We start from the raw sequence: 18,582 nt of genomic DNA on the forward strand, positions 1-18,582 counted from the left end.
ACAAGCTTTTTAAGGCAAGAGAAATGGATTTTGAGCTTTTCTCTCTTTATATAAAAGACATTTTTACATAAATTTTCAAATGTTAGAAACTTTTCCATATTCTATAGATATAGAAAATATCTGAGGTAAAATGTGAACCCCCTAATTGTTGAACCACCTAATTTATTCCTGTATATTTGATATGTGTTAGAGGCCTCAGATGTGCTGGGCAAGACTCTGCCAATGAGCTACATATATTCTTAGCCATTTTTAAAAAACTTTTTTCTAAAATATTTTTTTAGTTGTAGATGGACACAATATCTTTACTTATTTATTTTTATGTGGTGTTGAGGATGGAACCCAGTGCCTCACATGTGCAAGGCAAGCACTCCACCACTAAGCTACAGCCCCAGCCCCTCCTTAGCCATTTTTATTTCATTTTGAGACAGGGTTTCAATAAGTTGCCCAGGCTGGCCTCGAACTTGCAATCCTCCTGCCTCACTCAATCTTTGAGTAGCTGGGATTACAGGAAGCACCCACCATTCTTGGCTTGTGTATTTTTAAACACCTCAGTTTTCTATATCTCTTGAAATTCTCAGCAAATTTTATGGTTATCCATCATGAATCTCTAAATCCATCCTGACAGCCTAAATACAGATTGGTAAGTCTCTGTGATTTACTTTTGCCACTCTTCTGGAACTACGGCTTGGTAGCATTGTTGACTGTATTTAGTTGAGGCACTCATGCTGTCTGAATAAACTACCATTCTGTATGTAGTTACTACCTCTCTTCCCCAATATTCTTGAGACTAACACTCTGGTCTAGATCACAGGGTGAATTTGGAGTAAATATAAGACAATAACTTAGAATATCAAAATTTTAGAGCTAAAAATCACAAGGTAAGTAACAACCTATCCCAAGAAACTGAGTAGGAAAACATTTTTGAAATCATTTGGATGAGTAAGAGTACGGGGAAAAGGGGTCAGAAAAGCCTTTTTTTTTCTTTTAAATTTTGTCTTAAGACTATCAAATGCCATAATCTTGGCTACTCAGGAAACTGAGACAGAAAGATTGAAAGTTCAAAGCCAGGCCTGGGCAACTTAATGAGACCCTGTCTCAAAATAAAAGGGAATAAATAGGTGGCAGGGTGGGGGCTGAATGGTAGAATACTTGCATAGCATGCATTGGCCCTATAACCCTCAGCATTATAGGGGTGAGGGGAGAAAAAGCCAAAAATATCTCTAGTAATACTTTCAGCATGTCAGACATCTGTAGAGAACTCCTTCATGAGGCAGATTCTCTGGCTATGTTCATGACAATAAATCATTAGAAACCAAGACTTTGGTAACCTATCATCTTATTTTATACTATATACGTACTCTTCTGATAGAGGTAGGCGATAGGAATAAAGAAAATGTCTAACTAGTTTAAGTCATGACAGACACTGTCCATAGCCTACGCAATATCCATCATCTCCCTTACTATTTCAAGGTGGCAATATACACAGCTTCACATGAATTATAGCTTGGTTGGATAAAAAATTCTTGATTTACAATTATTTCTTTGCCAGGCATGGTGGTGCATGCCTGTAAATCCCAGAGACTTGAGAAGTTGAAGCAGGAGGATCACACGTTTGAGGGCACCCTAGGTAACTTAGTAAGACCCTATGTCTAAATAAAAAATAAAAACGGCTGTAGATTCAGGAATTTTATGTACACATAAGCATATTCTTTTATCATTGGCTTCTTCCTTTAACATAAAAATTTTTGAAATTTATCCATTTTTGTTTTATGTATCAATGGTATGTTCTATTTATACTTGAATGATATTATATTGATATACCACCCGTTTAGTCAATCAGCAGTTGACAGACATTTGGTTTTTTTCTAGTTTTGGGCAAGTGAAAATATGGTTGCTAAAAATATTCAATATAAGTTTGTCTAAACATACACTTTCATTTCTTTTGTTTAAATATTTAGAATGACAAGGTTACAAGTATACATTAAAATTTTTAAGAAACTGACAAATTATTTCCCAAACAATTTTTCTTCATGAAGAAGGGGCCATCATAAGACTCAACTCATTTGTTTCTTGTCTCTCAGGTAACACTGACTTTTGTTTGACTGATATCTATTATCATTGTTTCATATATTTTGCCTATTTTTAGTTGCTTCAGGTAGAAGGGTAAATCCATGTTCTATTATTCCATCTCAACTACAAGTAGAAGTTCCCCTTGGTCTTTTTAAAAATCTTCTTGTTCTTTGAACATGTTATTAACCATGTTAATTCTTTGACTGTTTCTTATTCTTTTGCTTTAGAAACTGTAATCTTCCTCAAAGTTTCTATTTGATCATTTTATTATCTGTTGTTTTCTTAGAGAACTAAACCAAGGGTTTTCTATGTCTGCTACTTTTTACTCAGGAAATGTCTTCCTTGTGTATTTTGTGATACCATAATGTAAGTTCACCTTTAACAGGGCTTTTTCTGAGGAAATCCTATGCGACTTAGGTTCAATGTGCAACCTACCAGAACAATTTTGTGAGTTTCAGCCTGGTGCCCCAATGTTATTATCAGCCTGGAGCCACTTTTATGTTAATTACTTGGCTGGGAATTCTAAAATTAGTGATAGTTTAAAATCTCATCATAAACCTAGTTAAGGGAGACAAGGATCATAAATTCTCAAAGGAAGAATTCTCCAGAGTCCTGGCAGACACTTGTACAAGAAACTTGTACACGTTTCCTTGTATTTGTTAATGGATGGATTTTCCCCCAAGTTTGTATCTCTTTTAGGGTTCCAGTTATATTTTCAGGTCTGAGACTAATACCTCATCTTGCAAAGGCCCAAGACCTAGGCTGCTGCCACTACATAAGCAATAAAAACAAGCCCCTTGACTTAGGTTTCTCAGCCCTTGAGAGCTGCTACAATGTTAGTTTATACTTTTTTACTTTCTTCTTCATTTTTATCTTGGAATTTTCCTTACTTTCACATGAGCTCAGATTATTGGTGGTTGGTGAGGCCATTAACCAAAATATTAAACTCAAAATATTAACCAAGCAGGAACAATGAAATGGAAAGAGCAACAGACTTCAGAAGGCAAGTGTGGTGCCAATTTGTGAAAAGTTCAAAATCCCCTTAAAATTTTCCTCTTCAATTTCGTAGTTGATTTCCAATGCATAAGTTTTCCAATTAGAATCTTATGTTGGAATCAATCACAAGTATAGACTGGTGATTTTCAAATAATCCTCTTTGGGGATGAAGCTGATCTGTCCTTACCCACAAGCTCTTTTTTAAGTTTGAGTTAACAGGGTTAGATTAAAAATCTGAGGCTTTAAAAAGTTGGTAAATCTTTTTTCTGTGATAGACCAAGTATTTTAAATACATAAAATTGTATTTTTTAAATGACCCTAATATGAAGAAATACCTCAATTTGGATTTTTGCCCTCAATTTGTTAATTGGTATAGAAATATCTTTGAGCAGGCACAATGGAACATGCCTATAATCCCAGCAACTCCAGAGGCTGAGGCCGGAGGATCACAAGTTTGGGACCAGCCTCAGAAACTTAGTGAGGCCCTAAGCACCTTATCAAGACACTGTATCAAATAAAATATCAAAAGGTCTGAGGATGTAGCTCAGTGATAAAGCACCCCTGAGTTCAATGCCTAGTGCAAAAAAAAAAAAATCCTTGAATAAAATTATATAGATTCCCCATCAAGACTTGATTATTTGCCCCCCAAATTAACCATCTACCTTGAATAAAATTATATATAGATTCCACATCAAGATTTGACTATTTGCCCCCCAAAAATTAATGACCTACCTTTCTTTCTTTTAGGCTGTTCTGGTGAAGAGGCTTCTGGTGAGTCTGCATATGTCTCTTGCACCTGTTGAGTTTCCATCACTTCAGGAATCCCATCTAATGTGACTGATACATGGGTAATTGGGGCAACAACAATGTCATCTTCAGATGAAGTAAATACATTATTATCTAAAGAAAGTAAAATCAACTAATTATAACATGCTGTGTATTATAAACCAAAATAATTTTACATTTCTATGAAGGTTAAAGGAGAAATAAAATTTTAAAATCTATTCTCTGCCTTAAATCAAGTACCCTAGATCAGTGGAGTCTTGATGGTCTATTTCAAAGTCTTTCTTATTTGACTTCCTATCAGTTTATCTTGTCTCTCTCCTCCAGGGTGAAGTTATCTCCTGAAATCTAAGTCTGAACTCATCACATTATTCTTCTTACTACATTATTCCTTTATACAAAAGTTTTATACCCTAAAAATTAGAAGAAAAAATTATACAAAAAATATATTCCTATAATTTGCAAGGAAAAATTAAACCCAAACTCCATGGCATGTCTTTTAAAGCTTCCACAATCTAAACCAACCTTTCCAATCACATCTCCCAACTACCATGAAGTTTACAGTTTATCTGTACCAAAACATTCACCTCAAAATTTATGTATTTACCTATGTATGTATGTATGTATTTATTTATTTTACAGGTCTATGTCTGTAGCTCAATCCATTACCTCTAGCTTGAATCCCCTCTCCTGTCTCCTTAAAAGCTTATTCATCATTTACAGCCCAAGTCAAAACACTTTCTCAGTAAAGCCTATCTCTAGTATGAGAGACTGCTTCCTGAATGCTCCTGTCCTTTATTTTTGGCTTTTACCAAATTTCACTGCATAATCAGAGACTTTTTGATAAATTTATTTTTTGCAAAAAAGTGGGGTGCAATCATTATGTGAAGATTTTTTTTTAAAGCTGTATACTACTTAAAAATCACTGATTAGTCTTTGGTGCAAGATTAGGATGCACACATTCCTCATGAATGTATGTGGTCATAATGATTATGCAAGAAATATGGTACAATTTTTTGGTGGGGGGTACCAGGGATTGAATTCAGGGGGACTCAACCACTGAGCCACATCCCCAGCCCTTTTTATACTTTATTTAGGGACAGGATCTCACTGATTGCTTAGTGCCTTGCTTTTGCTAAGGCCGATTTTGGACTCACAATCCTCATGCCTCAGCCTCCAAGGCCACTGGGATTATAGGCATGTGTCACTACAATGGCCTATTTTATAAGTAACTAACTTCAAAATTGAATTCTAAGATTGGGGAAAGAAATAACATCCTATTGTGTTCATGCCTAATACACTGCTATTGCACATATATAAGCAAACATTCAATAAATATCCTGAGTTGGTTTAGTAATAATTAATTTCATGAGTCTGACTGCTTTCATGTCAGAAAAGCTCCCCCTGCCCCCCAAACCATGGATTTTTAAATAGATAATGTGGAGACTACGGGTGTAACTCAATGTTAAAGCACTACCTAGCGTGTATGAGACCCGAGTTCAATTCCCGGCATTGGGGTGGGGGAGTGGGGGAAGGATCTGGATGATGCGGCAATTAATTTTATGCCACAAAAGAACAGTAAAAATTGAGCTGTGGTGTGGCTCAGTGGAAGAGCACTTGCCTAGCATGTGTGAGGTACAGGGTTCAATTCTCAGTACCACATATAAATAAAATAAAGATCCATCAACAATTATAAAAGTTTTTTTTAAAAAAAGGAATAGTAAAAATTTCAATGACTTTGCCTACTCAATGATTATCTATAAAGATCACTTGACTATAACAGTCTAGGATTAAATACCCTAATAGTTTCACGGATGAGGTTAAGAAATTCTGTATAATGTACTATTTGATAATTAGTAAATTACTTTTTGTTCCCAAATTAAAAAGTCATCTTTAACTGAGCACTCTAGCAAAGGTGCCTCAACTAGTACTGTAGCTTAAAATATGCTTATTACTCTAAAATATAAAACATGGTCTCTGATCTCTTGATATTTACCATCTACTAGAGAGAAATGGCAAGAATAAACTTACAGTATACATAAACATGAACAATCAATTACTCACTTATTCGTTTTTCATCCAGCATAGGGCCAGGGGAATCCATATTGAGGAGTGCCTCAGCAGCCTCAATAGTTTCAATTGTTTCATCCCCATTAGGACAGGAAGCTTCAACTACAATACATTAAAAGAAAAAATAGAATTAGCTACAAGATATCTGTTACCCTGAAATTCAGATACTGCTGATCTCCTGAACCAGGAAGCATCAATTAATGTTCCCATCAGTGAATGAGTTACCACCATTTCCAACAACTTTTAGGCACAGTCACATTGTAAGAATCTAAATATCCTTTGGTAATTATAGTATTCTGGTACCATTCTGGGGTATGTTTTATGTAATATTAATTACTCTACCTGGGATTTTAATTAACACAATGTACAAACTATGCATTATTTTAAATAGTTTGAATATATGCCTGAAATTGTAACTCTCAGATTCAGGGTTGGATTGATAGTTTATAACTGTAACCCTTTAAATTTTACACAGACTTAAAAAGCAAATATAAATACAACATTTATAGAAAAAGAATCTCCACACAAGTAAGAGTGAGGTCATGGGTTTTCAAAAATTTTTACTGGCAACCTTCTTTCCAAATGAAAACTTAGGTAGAACTTTAAAGACAAAGTGGTATTTTTTTCATTATACATTTTTATAGGTTCAAATTTATAGCAAATTTGATATGAAGTAAATCAATGATTAAGAATGAAGTTTAAGAGCTGGGTTGTGGCTCAGTGGTAAAGCGCTTACCTAGCATGTTTGAGGCACTGGATTCAATCCTCAGCACCACGTAAAAATAAATAAATATATGATTTGATGTTTTTTTAAAAAAAAGAATGAAGGTAAAAATAAATAAAAATAAAACTAGTTTGAAGAACATACAAATCTGAAATCAGGGGTTATAGGTACAGCAACAATCTAATTAAAACTTCAAATTCCATAAAGTAGCTAAATCTTTTTATTATTGAAGTTTCAAACTAAATCAAAATCATGGAACACAATATAATGAAACCCCATGTATTCATTTCCAGCTTCAAACATTACCAAAATATAGTCAATCGTCTTTTTTATTCAAGCCCTACTCTCTGCCCCCACGTTTTTTTGTTTGTTTGTTTGTTTGTTTGTTCTTGTTTTAGTACCAGGCATTGAACTCAGGGGCACTGGACCATTAAGCCACATCCCCAGACCCATTTTGTATTTTATTTTGAGACAGTGTCTCACTGAGGTACTTAGTGCCTCACTTTTGCTGTGAGGCTGGCTTTAATCTCACGATCGCCCTTGCCTCAGCCTCCTGAGCCCCTGGGATTACAGGCATGCACTGCGCTGGCTATGTGATGTCTTTAATGAGATAAGTTAAAATGAGGTCATTAGGATAGACTCTAATCCAATATGACTAGTGTCCCTCTAAAAAGAAATCTGAACATAAACAGGTACAGAGGGAAGACTATGTGTGAAGACACAGAAAGAAGACAGTTATCTTTATAAGCCCAAGGAAGAAGCAACAGAAGAAACCAAACCTGTCAACACCTTGACCTTAGACTTTTAGTTTCTAGAACAGTGAGAAAAGCCACTTAATCTGTAGTACTTTGAGCCACCCAATCTGTAGTACTTTGTTATGGCAGAAATAGCAAACAAATACATTATCTGAATTATCACCTACTGCACTTAAGAACTAAACTGTTCTTTCTTCCCCCAGAATTTCTCAAAAGCACAATACTCCTTCCCAACTCTAGAATAAGGACACTTACCTTTCTCATGGCATTGCTCAGACAAGGATGAATTTTTAAACAAGCTGCATCAGAATACATTGAAAAAAAAAAAAAAAAACCATGCTAGCTACACAACAGATACATGGTAGTGGTGATCATAAACAAACTACATAGATCACAGGCAGCAATGCAAAGAAATTTCTAATCTGACTAATCCAATTCTTTTACTGATAAGAGAAACTAGTCCAGATTCACTAAAAACTTTCATTGGTTTTTCTCTGAATAAAAAAAAAAATATGAATATTGAGCCTGAGGGATGTTGCTAAGTGGTAAAAGTGCTTGTCTAGCATGCTTGAGGCCCTTGGGTTCAACCCTCAGCACTGCCCATCTCACAACAAAGTAAATAATGATACAATGCTTTGATTAAAAAAAAAAAAAAAAACGGAAAACAGGTACAAAAATTAAGTGTTGTCAGCCAGTGTTATTGATGGAGATTTTGCCACATGATATATAATTTAACCTAACTTCAGTTTTTTTCTATTGTGAGAACTAAATAAGATAATGTACATTTTTCAAAAAACACTTATTACACTAATATGATATATTGAGGAGACAATGCCATTTTCTGTAACATGTTATAAAAAATGTATTACCTTAACCCCAATCAGGAAAAAACATCACACAACTAAAACTGAGGCACATACTAAAAAATATGTAACCAGTAACTTCAAAACTGTTAATATTATGAGAAACATAGAGATTAAGGAAACACAGAAAAGATAACAAACTGGAAGAGACCAAAGAGAAATGACAACAAAATGAAATATAAAATTCAAGATAGGATCCTACAACAACAAAAAAACCATTAGTAAGAAACTGATAAAATATAAGATTTAGGTTTAGTTAACAATATTGTGACCAATGTTCATTTTCTATTCTTAATAAATGTGCAGTGGATAAGATATTAACAGGGGAAGCAGGAAGAAGATCAGGAAACTTTTAATATTACTTTTGTAACTTTTCCTATAAGTCTAAAAACAATTTAAAATTAAAAGTTTTAAAGAAACTATCACAATTTTAGTATATAATAAGCACTCAGCAAATGATAATTATTATTTTGATTATCACTATTACATTTATTACTACAGATAACCTAAATTTTATTCAGTCTCAAAACAATCTTCTATTCCTTTCCCCCAGTGATAGCTAGCCACTATGGGGAATTCCAAAAACACTATTCCTGCTGTAGTTTTTCCAAGTATGTAGAAAACAAACTCACAATTCATCCCCTTTCCAATCTTTATTGTTTATCTTTGGCCATATAAGATTCTATATGCCAGCCACAAACATCACACCCCAGAGCTTTTTTGGATATTATAACAAAAATGTCAACCCAATTTCCAACCCTTTGACCCCAAGTATATGCCACAAAGTTGTCATCATCTTGTTAATCTTTCATCATCTTTTCAATATATTGGGTAAAAATTATCTTATTTTACACCATATTTGTTTACTAAATAAAATCTCTTGGTCATATCAATATATGTTTATATATTTTTTACTATTGTTCCAATTCTATGCCCATTTAAAGTTGCTACTGATTTTTTAAAGCTCTCTATGTATTAATAATTAATCCTTTGTCTACCGTGTAAATTCTAAGTATCCATCTATCAATCGCCTTTTTGTTTCAGTTATATGTTTTGTGGGGATAAAGATGTTTTCTTTCTTTATTAGCAATGTCTATTCATCTTTTTCCTTTGTACTTTTCTCCTAATTTTCATGCTTACAAAATCCTTTATTACTTTCAAATCAAATAGTCAACTTCTTAAAAGGTTTTTAATAGTTTCAATTGTTATATTACATGTTTTCATCCTTTTGGGATTTATTTTGATACTTTGGAGCACGATCAAGGCAGAGCTCTAACTTTCTTTTCTCTTCCAACAAATGGATACACATTCTTCCCTTCTGTTCTAATTTAAAATGTCACCATATTACATGTAAACTCCTTAAGTAGACCACTACCTGCACTTAGACTTAATATTCACTTCCAATATTCCAACTGACTATTCTGTCACTAATATCACCTACTTCAGTTACTGTAATTTAGGAAGTTTTAGTATTTGGCCAGGCATGGTGGCAAATGTCTATATTCTCAGAAACCCAGAAAGCAGGAGAATCACAAGTACAAGGCTAGCCTAGGCAATTTGGTGAGACCCTGCCTCAAAATGGAAAAGTAGAAAGGACTGTGGATATAGCTCCCCAGGGTTTAATCCCCAGTATTAGGGGAAAAAAAAAGTTTTAGTATTTGGTAGCATACTTACTGGTATAAAACATTTTTACTAAATATATACATATATATATACATATATATTTATATACATATATATATATTACTGATATATACATATATTCAGTAATATATATGTATATAAATATATTTATATTTAGTAAAAAATGTATTTATTCATTAAAAATTATATTTTATTTTTTAATATATTTTAATATAAATATATTTTATATTTTATTCAGTAAAAATTATATATTATGTATTATATATACTATATAATATATATGTTATATATATAATATATATTATATATATATGTTATATATATAATATACAGGCACTGTGCTAGGTGTTAAGTTAAAGCTAAGAGAACAAGGCAACCAATACTTGTCACCAAGAAAACTGCAGATATACCTCATTATGCCTACTTCTGGTAACTTTCTTTTATAAATAAAGATATAAGCTGGGCATGATGGTGCATGCCTGTGATCCCAGTGGCTCAGAAGGCTCAGGCAGGAGGCTTGAGGGTTCAAAGCCAGTCTCAGCAACTTAGTGAGGCACTAAGCAACTCAGTGAGACTCTATCTCTAAATTAAAATACAAAATAGGGCTGGAGATGTGGCTCAGTGGCTGAGTGTCCCTGAGTTCAATTCCTGGTTACCCCCCCTCAAAAATTAAGATATCAATATTTATTTCTGAATATTTTTCTCAAATAAATTCCTAACATCTCTGGCCAAGACACATGAATGCCAACATATAAAACTACAAAACATTTATCAATTTCCAAAGTTGACAGAAATATTATTATCACTACCTTATATTTATATAATCTACTCTTGAAGTTTGAAATATCTTACTAGTAGTGACTGAACCTAAAGAGAAATCTCTATAAATCACAGGTCCTTATCCTACATTCTCATCATGTTCTACTATTTTGCTTCCTGTTAAGTGGTAAGAAAAGAATATTCCTATTTGATTCTTCTGACATGTCTGTAATTTTATTATATCAATTTCAATATATTTAAGAAAACAGAGGTAAGAAAGCAACATGAAATAGGCAGATGACAAAAAATGTATATGTATATATATATGCATATATATATACATATATATACACATATATACGTATATATATACATATATATACACGTATATATATGTATACATATATATACGCATATATATATGTGTGTATATATATATATATATATATATATATATATATATATATATATATATATGTATAGCTTTCTTCTTTCTACAGGGCTCTGGCTTCTGCAGGTAATGAAGTTACTCAAAAATTGAGTTAGAAACTTTTTATCTCCAAAAAAAGTCAGGACTAAGGACAGTGCCTAAAACTATGCTATAGCAAGGTCCTGTTGGAGACAAACTCACCTGTAAGGGTGATGTCATCATCATCATCATCTATAATTTCTTCTTCAGCAACATCCAGTGAACTCTCAGTAATCATATCATTAGGTTCTTCCACACAGGCTAGACCAGCATAACTATTGAGAATATCAGCACCAGGAACATGCTCCACAATTACAGCAGGAAAAATAGCTGGATCACCAAGCTGGGAGGGGTAGGAGCAGAGGTAAAGGAAAACAAAAGATTAACAAAGTTTTGCTTTTGTTAGAAATAACCCAAAAATATTTTTAATAATTATTTTTTTTTAGTTTTAGGTGGACACAATATCTTCATTTTATTTTTTTTTTAATGTGGTGCTGAGAATCAAACCCAGTGCCTCACACATGCCAGGCGAGCACGCCACCATTTGAGCCACATCTCCAGCCCCAGCTACTTGTATCTTGACAATCCTTTTAAGCTGCAGAACTATATACCACATAAACTTTTTATTAATCTTGGATCTGAATAACCAAGTTGTCATTGGATATTCTATAAAAGAATTTTAAAATGATATTACATAAAAATGTAATAAGAATAAACCAAGAAGTAGCATACAAATACACAAATAAAATCTCAATAATTAAGTTTCTCTGGAAGAAAAAACAATCTGAGTTGAATAAATATTACACTGTTGCTTGGCACACAAGTCTCATTTTAACATTATTGACTCACATGGAAAACATCAGCTTTCAATTTCTATTGTCCCCTTCAAGCATGACTATATTAAGGATATAAATTTTTATTACTAATGACTGATTATAAAATCATGGAATTTTATATTGAATGGACCCTGAAAATTTAACCTAGTCCAACCACCTCATATTATGAGAAAACTGACACAGAGGGTTTTTTTTAACAACCTACTTAAAATTTTAAAAAGTGACAAACTTTATTAAAATTATTTAGCTTTTTTGTTTTGAAAAAATTTCAGACTTAGAAACTAACTGCAAAAAAAAAAAAAAAAAAAAAAAGCCAGACATGGTGGCATATGCTATGATCCTGGCAACTTGGGAGGCTGACGCAGGAGGATCATTATGTTTGAAACCAGCCTTAGCAAATAAGCAAGATCTTGTCTCAAGGAAAAAAGAAAAAGAAAAATTGCAAAAAATAGCACAAAAAATTCTCATACAACCTTAATCCACATGACCCCAATTCTAACATTTAATCACATTTACTTTATCATTTTCTTCCAATACTTTTCCTGATTTATTTGAAAGTGGTAGACATATACCAGACAAAATGCTATAGTGATAATTTCCTAAATAATCAAATATTATTATATTGGTACTGGGGATTGAACTCAGGGGTGCTTAACCGCTGAGCCGCATCCCCAATCCTTTTAATTTTTTTATTTTGAGACAATTTCTCACTAAATTGCTGAGGCTGGCCTTAAACTGCAATCCTCCTGCCTCAGACTCTGGTGTCAATGGGATTACAGGTCTGCACCATTACACCTGGTCAAATACGATTTTCTATAAGGGTGGCACAATTACCAAACCAGGAAAGTAACACTGACATTGTCTGAAGGATCATCGGTTTCATTTAGTAAACATTCTGTTTCTTAAGGACAACTCCTTTAATCTAATAGTTTCTTCTCCTTTAATTTGGAGCAATTCTTCAGCCTTCTCATTCACAATCTTAACACTTCTGAAGAGTGTGGGCATTTTGTAGAATGTCCCCCAATTTTGGTTCAGATAATTCTCATAATTAGATCCAGTTAGGGTTAAAGAAGTCACATGATGTCCTTGAAAATATGTTATGTCATGAAGTTCAAAATATTTATTTGTCCTACCATGGGAACTTTGATTACTTAGGGTTTCTTCACTATATAAAGTTACTATTTTTCCTTCTATAATTAATAAGTTTCTTGTAGGAAGACACCTCAAGACTATGTAAACATCCTGTTTCTTAACAAAGCATTTCCTCATAATCCAGGGGTGCCTCAACCCTTTTTATTTTGAGATAGGGTCTTATTAAAATTGCTTAGGGCCTTGTTAAACTTCTGAGACTGGCCTCAAACTTGCAGTACTCCTACCTTAAGTTTCCACGTTGCTGGAATACTGGTGTGTGCTACTGTACTCAGTTACCAAACTGAGGGACAACTGCAAATTACCACAAGTCATAGCTAGCAAGATTATAGCAAATAGTATAATCTTAAATGTGAGAAAAAGTTCCTGTTCATATTATAAACAATGATATTACTCCATAATGTCAAGTCCTTTGCTATTTTCCTCAAATCCACTATATTGAAAATATTATGATTTAATTATAACTAAGTAGCCTCAATATTAAAAATAAATTTACAGAACTGTACACTAAGGTTTGATATTACTTTAGTCAGAAGCATTTAACTACCTAAATTTAATATATAATCAAAGGTACTAAAGAGTTTCATTGCCTTCAAAAATGCTATGCTCTGAAATTTATGCATAATAACCCTAAGCACATCTGGATCATTTTATTTCAAAATGTTTCTTCCTGTTTCAAAAAAGAGGAAGTTAGGCAGAAGTAACTAGCTCTTCAAATTGTGAGATAAGTTTTAAAATAAACTAGAAGGCTCAACAATTATGTTGTAAGCACACACACATGCAATTAAGAAAATATTTTGTAAAAATATCCAAAGCAAAATATAGGCATTTGGCCTTTCCTTTCCCTTTCTTGAGAAATAACCAGTAACTCATTTAATCCAAACTAGCATAAATATTTGCTTGTTAAAGCACTTTGGCTTCTCTTCTCTCCTAAGAGTTCAACTTAAGCTCCAACTCTTCCTCTAACAAAACTGAGCACAGAGTTCAAAAAATTTTCATTTGACTTCATTTTATGCTGTTACAGCCTAGGTTTAAGGTTAGAACACAACTCACTACCCCATATATTGACAGATAAGGAATTTAGTTAAGAAACTTATCCAAGGACACCAAGAAACAGAGGTATGTCAAATGCAATTCACAGATGCAGTCCTCACCAAGATAAAACAAAAGTATTTCTCCCTATCTATCTGGCTCCTACAATTTGATAGAGACTGGCAAGGGCAATAATATTACGAAAATATTATAAACAATGATATTACTCCATAATTTTACCTGAATATATATATATATATATATATATATATATATATATATATATATATATATATATTCCCAAGGTTTAAGTAACTGCAGATAATTTGTTACTATTTTCTTGTCTTATTCTACTAACCTATAATTAAACTGGAGAAGTGGATCACTGTTTCTCCAGAATTTATAGGTCTCAGGAATATGTTATCAAATATCAATATAATCAATGCAATTTCTACTCCAGTGCCATTCCCAGAGAAAACTGCTATTATCAGTTTCTTTGTTCCCTAACAGAGACAGTCTATGTACAGTCAAGCATAGTCTATTTTGCTTTTAAAAAATAATTTTAATTTCAGTTCAAATAATAGTTTAAAAACTATTAAGAAAAGTTCAGTGTAGGGATAAAATTCAGTAGTAAAACACTTTCCTGGCATACATGAGAACCTGGGTTACTCCCCAACACCAGGAAAAAAATAGAAGAGAAAAAAAAAGAGGAAAAAGAAAAATTACAAGCACAGAAGTAGAGAAAAAAATGCTTCCTTTGAAGCAAAAGCTAAACCCTCTTTGTCCCATCACCCCAGATGTGAAACACCTACAAAAACTTAAATATAGTATATAATATATAATATTATATAATACCATCAGTACTTTATATAAGCTTTAGAAACATCAAACCTACTTTTAATGAACCTGTGTCATTTCAGTGAAATACTGTAGAATATTTGAAAATTTGGGATTTACTGGGTTAATTAAGAGTGAAAAGGGACACATGACTTTGATTTAGAAGGCAGTAACATGCAGTCAAAAAAAAAAAACATGTGAAATCATGAGACATAGGGCCTTTTCCAGTGTCAAGGTCCTGACCATATTTTCCTTACTTTCAAGTAAAGGGAAAGCACCCAGTTGACCTAAAGACCATTCCATTTTGGTTTGTTAACATGTATTTTAAAGTTACAGACTCTAAAATTGTCTGAGCTTATAACCTTACAATAAGAGATACCATTTATTTTTATGCACTACATAGGGGAGGGAGTAGCATGTACAATGAACCCATAGCTTTGCCTTTGCTATTAGCATAACTTAACAGACTCTAGACATTTTCTTTAAATGATTAACACTTTTATCATTACAAAATTCTATGAGGGAGATATACTGGACTATATTTTTACAAAGGAATGTGGAGGCAAAGGGAAATACAATAGGCCCACTGTTCCTCAGGTTCCACATCAACAGATTCAACAAAACACAGATTGAAAATATTTGAAAACAACTCAATCAGTACTGAATACGTACAAACATTTTTCTTGTCATTATTCCCTAAAGAACACAGTATAAAGACTACTTAAAAGCATTTACTTTGCATTAAAGAAAATAATCTAGTTGTGCATGGTGGTGCACAACTGTAATCCCAGCAGTTTGGGAGGCTGAGGCAGGAGATCTTGAGTTCAAAGCCAGCCTTGGCAATTTACAGGGGCTCTAAGGAACTCAGTAAGGCCCTGTCTAAATAAAATACAAAAAAAACGGGTTGTTGATATGGCTCAGTGGTTGAGCGCCCCTGAGTTCAATCCCTGGTACCAAAATCATAAAGGAATAAGAAAAGTAATCTAGAGGTGATTTAAAGTATGTGCGAGGATGTGCCTAGGTTATATGCAAATACTATGACCATTTTACATAGGGTACTTGAGCTTCTGCAAATTTTATCCACAGAGGTCCCCAAACCAATCCCCCTTGGAAACTGAGGGACAACTGTAAATTACCACAAGTCATGGCTAGCGGGAGAGAGCACACAACTTGAACTCACTTCAGTTCTTTACCTGACAGTATAATAGTCAGCCTTAAATATGGTACAGTTTTGTTGTTGTTGGCTTATTTTCTTGATTCTATTTAGACAAACAGAATAAGTAAGGAGTGATTTGAATGGAGATATTATCTTTCCCAGGGCTTGAACCATCTGAGTCTATGATAAACTTTCTTTTTAATATTTATTTTTTAGTTTTCGGTGAACACAACATCTTTATCTTATATTTATGTGGTGCTGAGGATCAAACCCAGCGCCCCACGCATGCCAGGCGAGCATGCTACTGCTTGAGCCACATCCTCAGCCCCACCCCGTGATAAACTTTCTTGACATAGTTCTCTCAGTACGCAAGATCCATCCCAGAATCACCAGTCATACATTCTCCTTTGGAGGTACTTGTTCTTCTCAAGAAAAGCATGGGCCATTTTTCTAGTGCACTGAAACAGGAATGTATATTCAAAGTTGTTTACCTTTAATTTCTCCAAAATGCTATTAACCCACATATAAAAAAGAGACCAACTGGGTATCTTTGCAATAATACGAATAGTTAGGTCTAAGAGGCCTAATTCTGTATATACAAAATAAATGTAGGAAATACCTTTGGGGTGACTGGCAAGACTCTCCGCCTCTATTACCAAAAATGGAAGGAAAATACACACTCCAGTAACCCCAGCTGCTGATCTGGACTCAGGATAAACTGTCTTTTAAACTGGATTGTCTAGCAACTGACTAAAGTATGAGTCATCAGGAACCTAAAACCTTCATACTACATACTGTAAAATTCCTTAAAGAAAACTGGTTCCCAATCTCTTAAATTAAGTCATAGAAAATTCAATGTGAATTTTTGCTAAGATTTAGATTTTAAAAAATAAATAAAATATTAAGAAAATAAACTATTACATTATTTTGCTAGGACACCACAAAATAGGTACCTTATAAACAACAGAAATGTATTATCTTGCCAGGCATGGTGGCACACACCTGTAATCCCAGTGAGGCAGCTCAGACAGGAGGATCGTGAGCTCAAAGCCAGCCTCAGCAAAAGCCAGGAACTAAGCAACTCAGTGAGACCCTGTCTCTAAATAAAACACCAAATAGGACTAGGGATGTGACTCAGCAGTCAAGTGCCCTTGAGTTCAACCCTACCCCCCGCCAAAAATGAAATGTACTGTCTTACAGTTCTGACAGCTAGAAATTTGAAATTAAGGTGTTGGAGGATTGTTTCCTTTTGTAGATCTGTTCTAGGCCTCCCTCTCTGGCTTATAAATGGCTGTTTTTGTGTTCATATGGTGATCTCTCTGTGTGTCTATATCCAAACTTCCTCTTTTCTATAAGGACATCAATCATATTGGAGTAGGAGCACATCCCCTGTTCCTACACTAATAGAACCTCATTTTAACTAATTATATCTGCAATGTAATTATTTCTAAATAAGGTCATATTCTGAGGTACCATATATAAACGGATGAGTATGTACACAATTCAACCCATAATAGGACTCAGTTTAGCTTATCATTTGACAATTGGTTCTCTATACCCTAAAATAACTTCTAAAGTTTATGACAGCTGCACAGTGGCACAAGCTGTAATCCTAGTGACTCTGGAGATTGAAGTGATATGAATCAGTGGTTAAGGGGCCCTGGGTTCAATCCCTGGTACGGACAGAGACACAGATAAAGTTTATGGCAATAAAGATTACAATACATATATAAAATCTTATTAATGTTTTTAAATTGAAGGTTGGGAACAGTGGCACATGCTTATAATCCCAGTGGCTAGGGAGGATGAGGCAGGAGGATCACAAATTCAAAGCCAATCTCAGCAACTTAGTGAGGTGCTAAGCAACTCAGTGAGACCCTGTCTCTAAATAAAGTATAAGAAGGGCTGGAGATATGGCTGAGTGGTTAAGCATCCCTGGGTTCAATTCCCAGTACCAAGAGAAGTATAGTTTTTAAATTGAGACTAGATATTACTCTTTAGGTTTCTATGCTGATCATCATCAAATCTTATTTACCTTAGCTTCTTCTACATCTTTTCAATCAGACTTCTTCCCAAGACTTATTTAAAAGAGGAGCTTCAAGATGGTTGAAGCGATGGATACAATGGCATGTGCCTGTAATCTCAGTTACCCTGGAATCTGAGGCAGAAGGATCACCTGAGCCCAGGAATTCAAGGCCAATCTGAGTAATACAGCAAGACTCTGTCTCAAATAAATATATAAATACTTTTTCTTAAAGGTTGACGCTACTCATCAATTGGCAACATTACTAACAATTAGCAATTGGATCTGTTAAGACATGAAAGTGTCAACATGTTTTTTTATGATGCTCTAACAAAAATATTATATTTCACTTGGCTGGCTTTTTTTTTCTTTTTCTTTTTTTTTTTTTGGTACCAGGGATTAAACCCAGGTGCACT

At 33.8% G+C, this 18,582-nt stretch overlaps 1 protein-coding gene across 6 annotated transcripts in view; it reads right to left on the minus strand.

The window, feature by feature from the left end:
- Elf1 (E74 like ETS transcription factor 1) overlaps positions 1–18,582 on the minus strand; it is a 106,359-nt gene that overhangs the window by 12,983 nt on the left and 74,794 nt on the right. For 5 of the 6 annotated variants that reach the window (XM_071611467.1, XM_071611466.1, XM_027928780.2 and 2 more), the window contains exons 3-5: positions 11,296–11,476; positions 5,914–6,021; positions 3,799–3,966 (exon numbers count right to left, since the gene is read on the minus strand). In XM_071611467.1, coding sequence (XP_071467568.1) covers positions 3,799–3,966; positions 5,914–6,021; positions 11,296–11,476 — 457 coding nt within the window. The remainder of the gene's footprint in view (positions 1–3,798; positions 3,967–5,913; positions 6,022–11,295; positions 11,477–18,582) is intronic. The other variant, XM_071611468.1, reaches the window with a different exon arrangement.

The sequence above is a fragment of the Marmota flaviventris genome, chromosome 4 (genome assembly GCF_047511675.1).
Source record: "Marmota flaviventris isolate mMarFla1 chromosome 4, mMarFla1.hap1, whole genome shotgun sequence".
In the NCBI taxonomy this organism is placed as follows: Eukaryota; Metazoa; Chordata; class Mammalia; order Rodentia; family Sciuridae; genus Marmota; species Marmota flaviventris.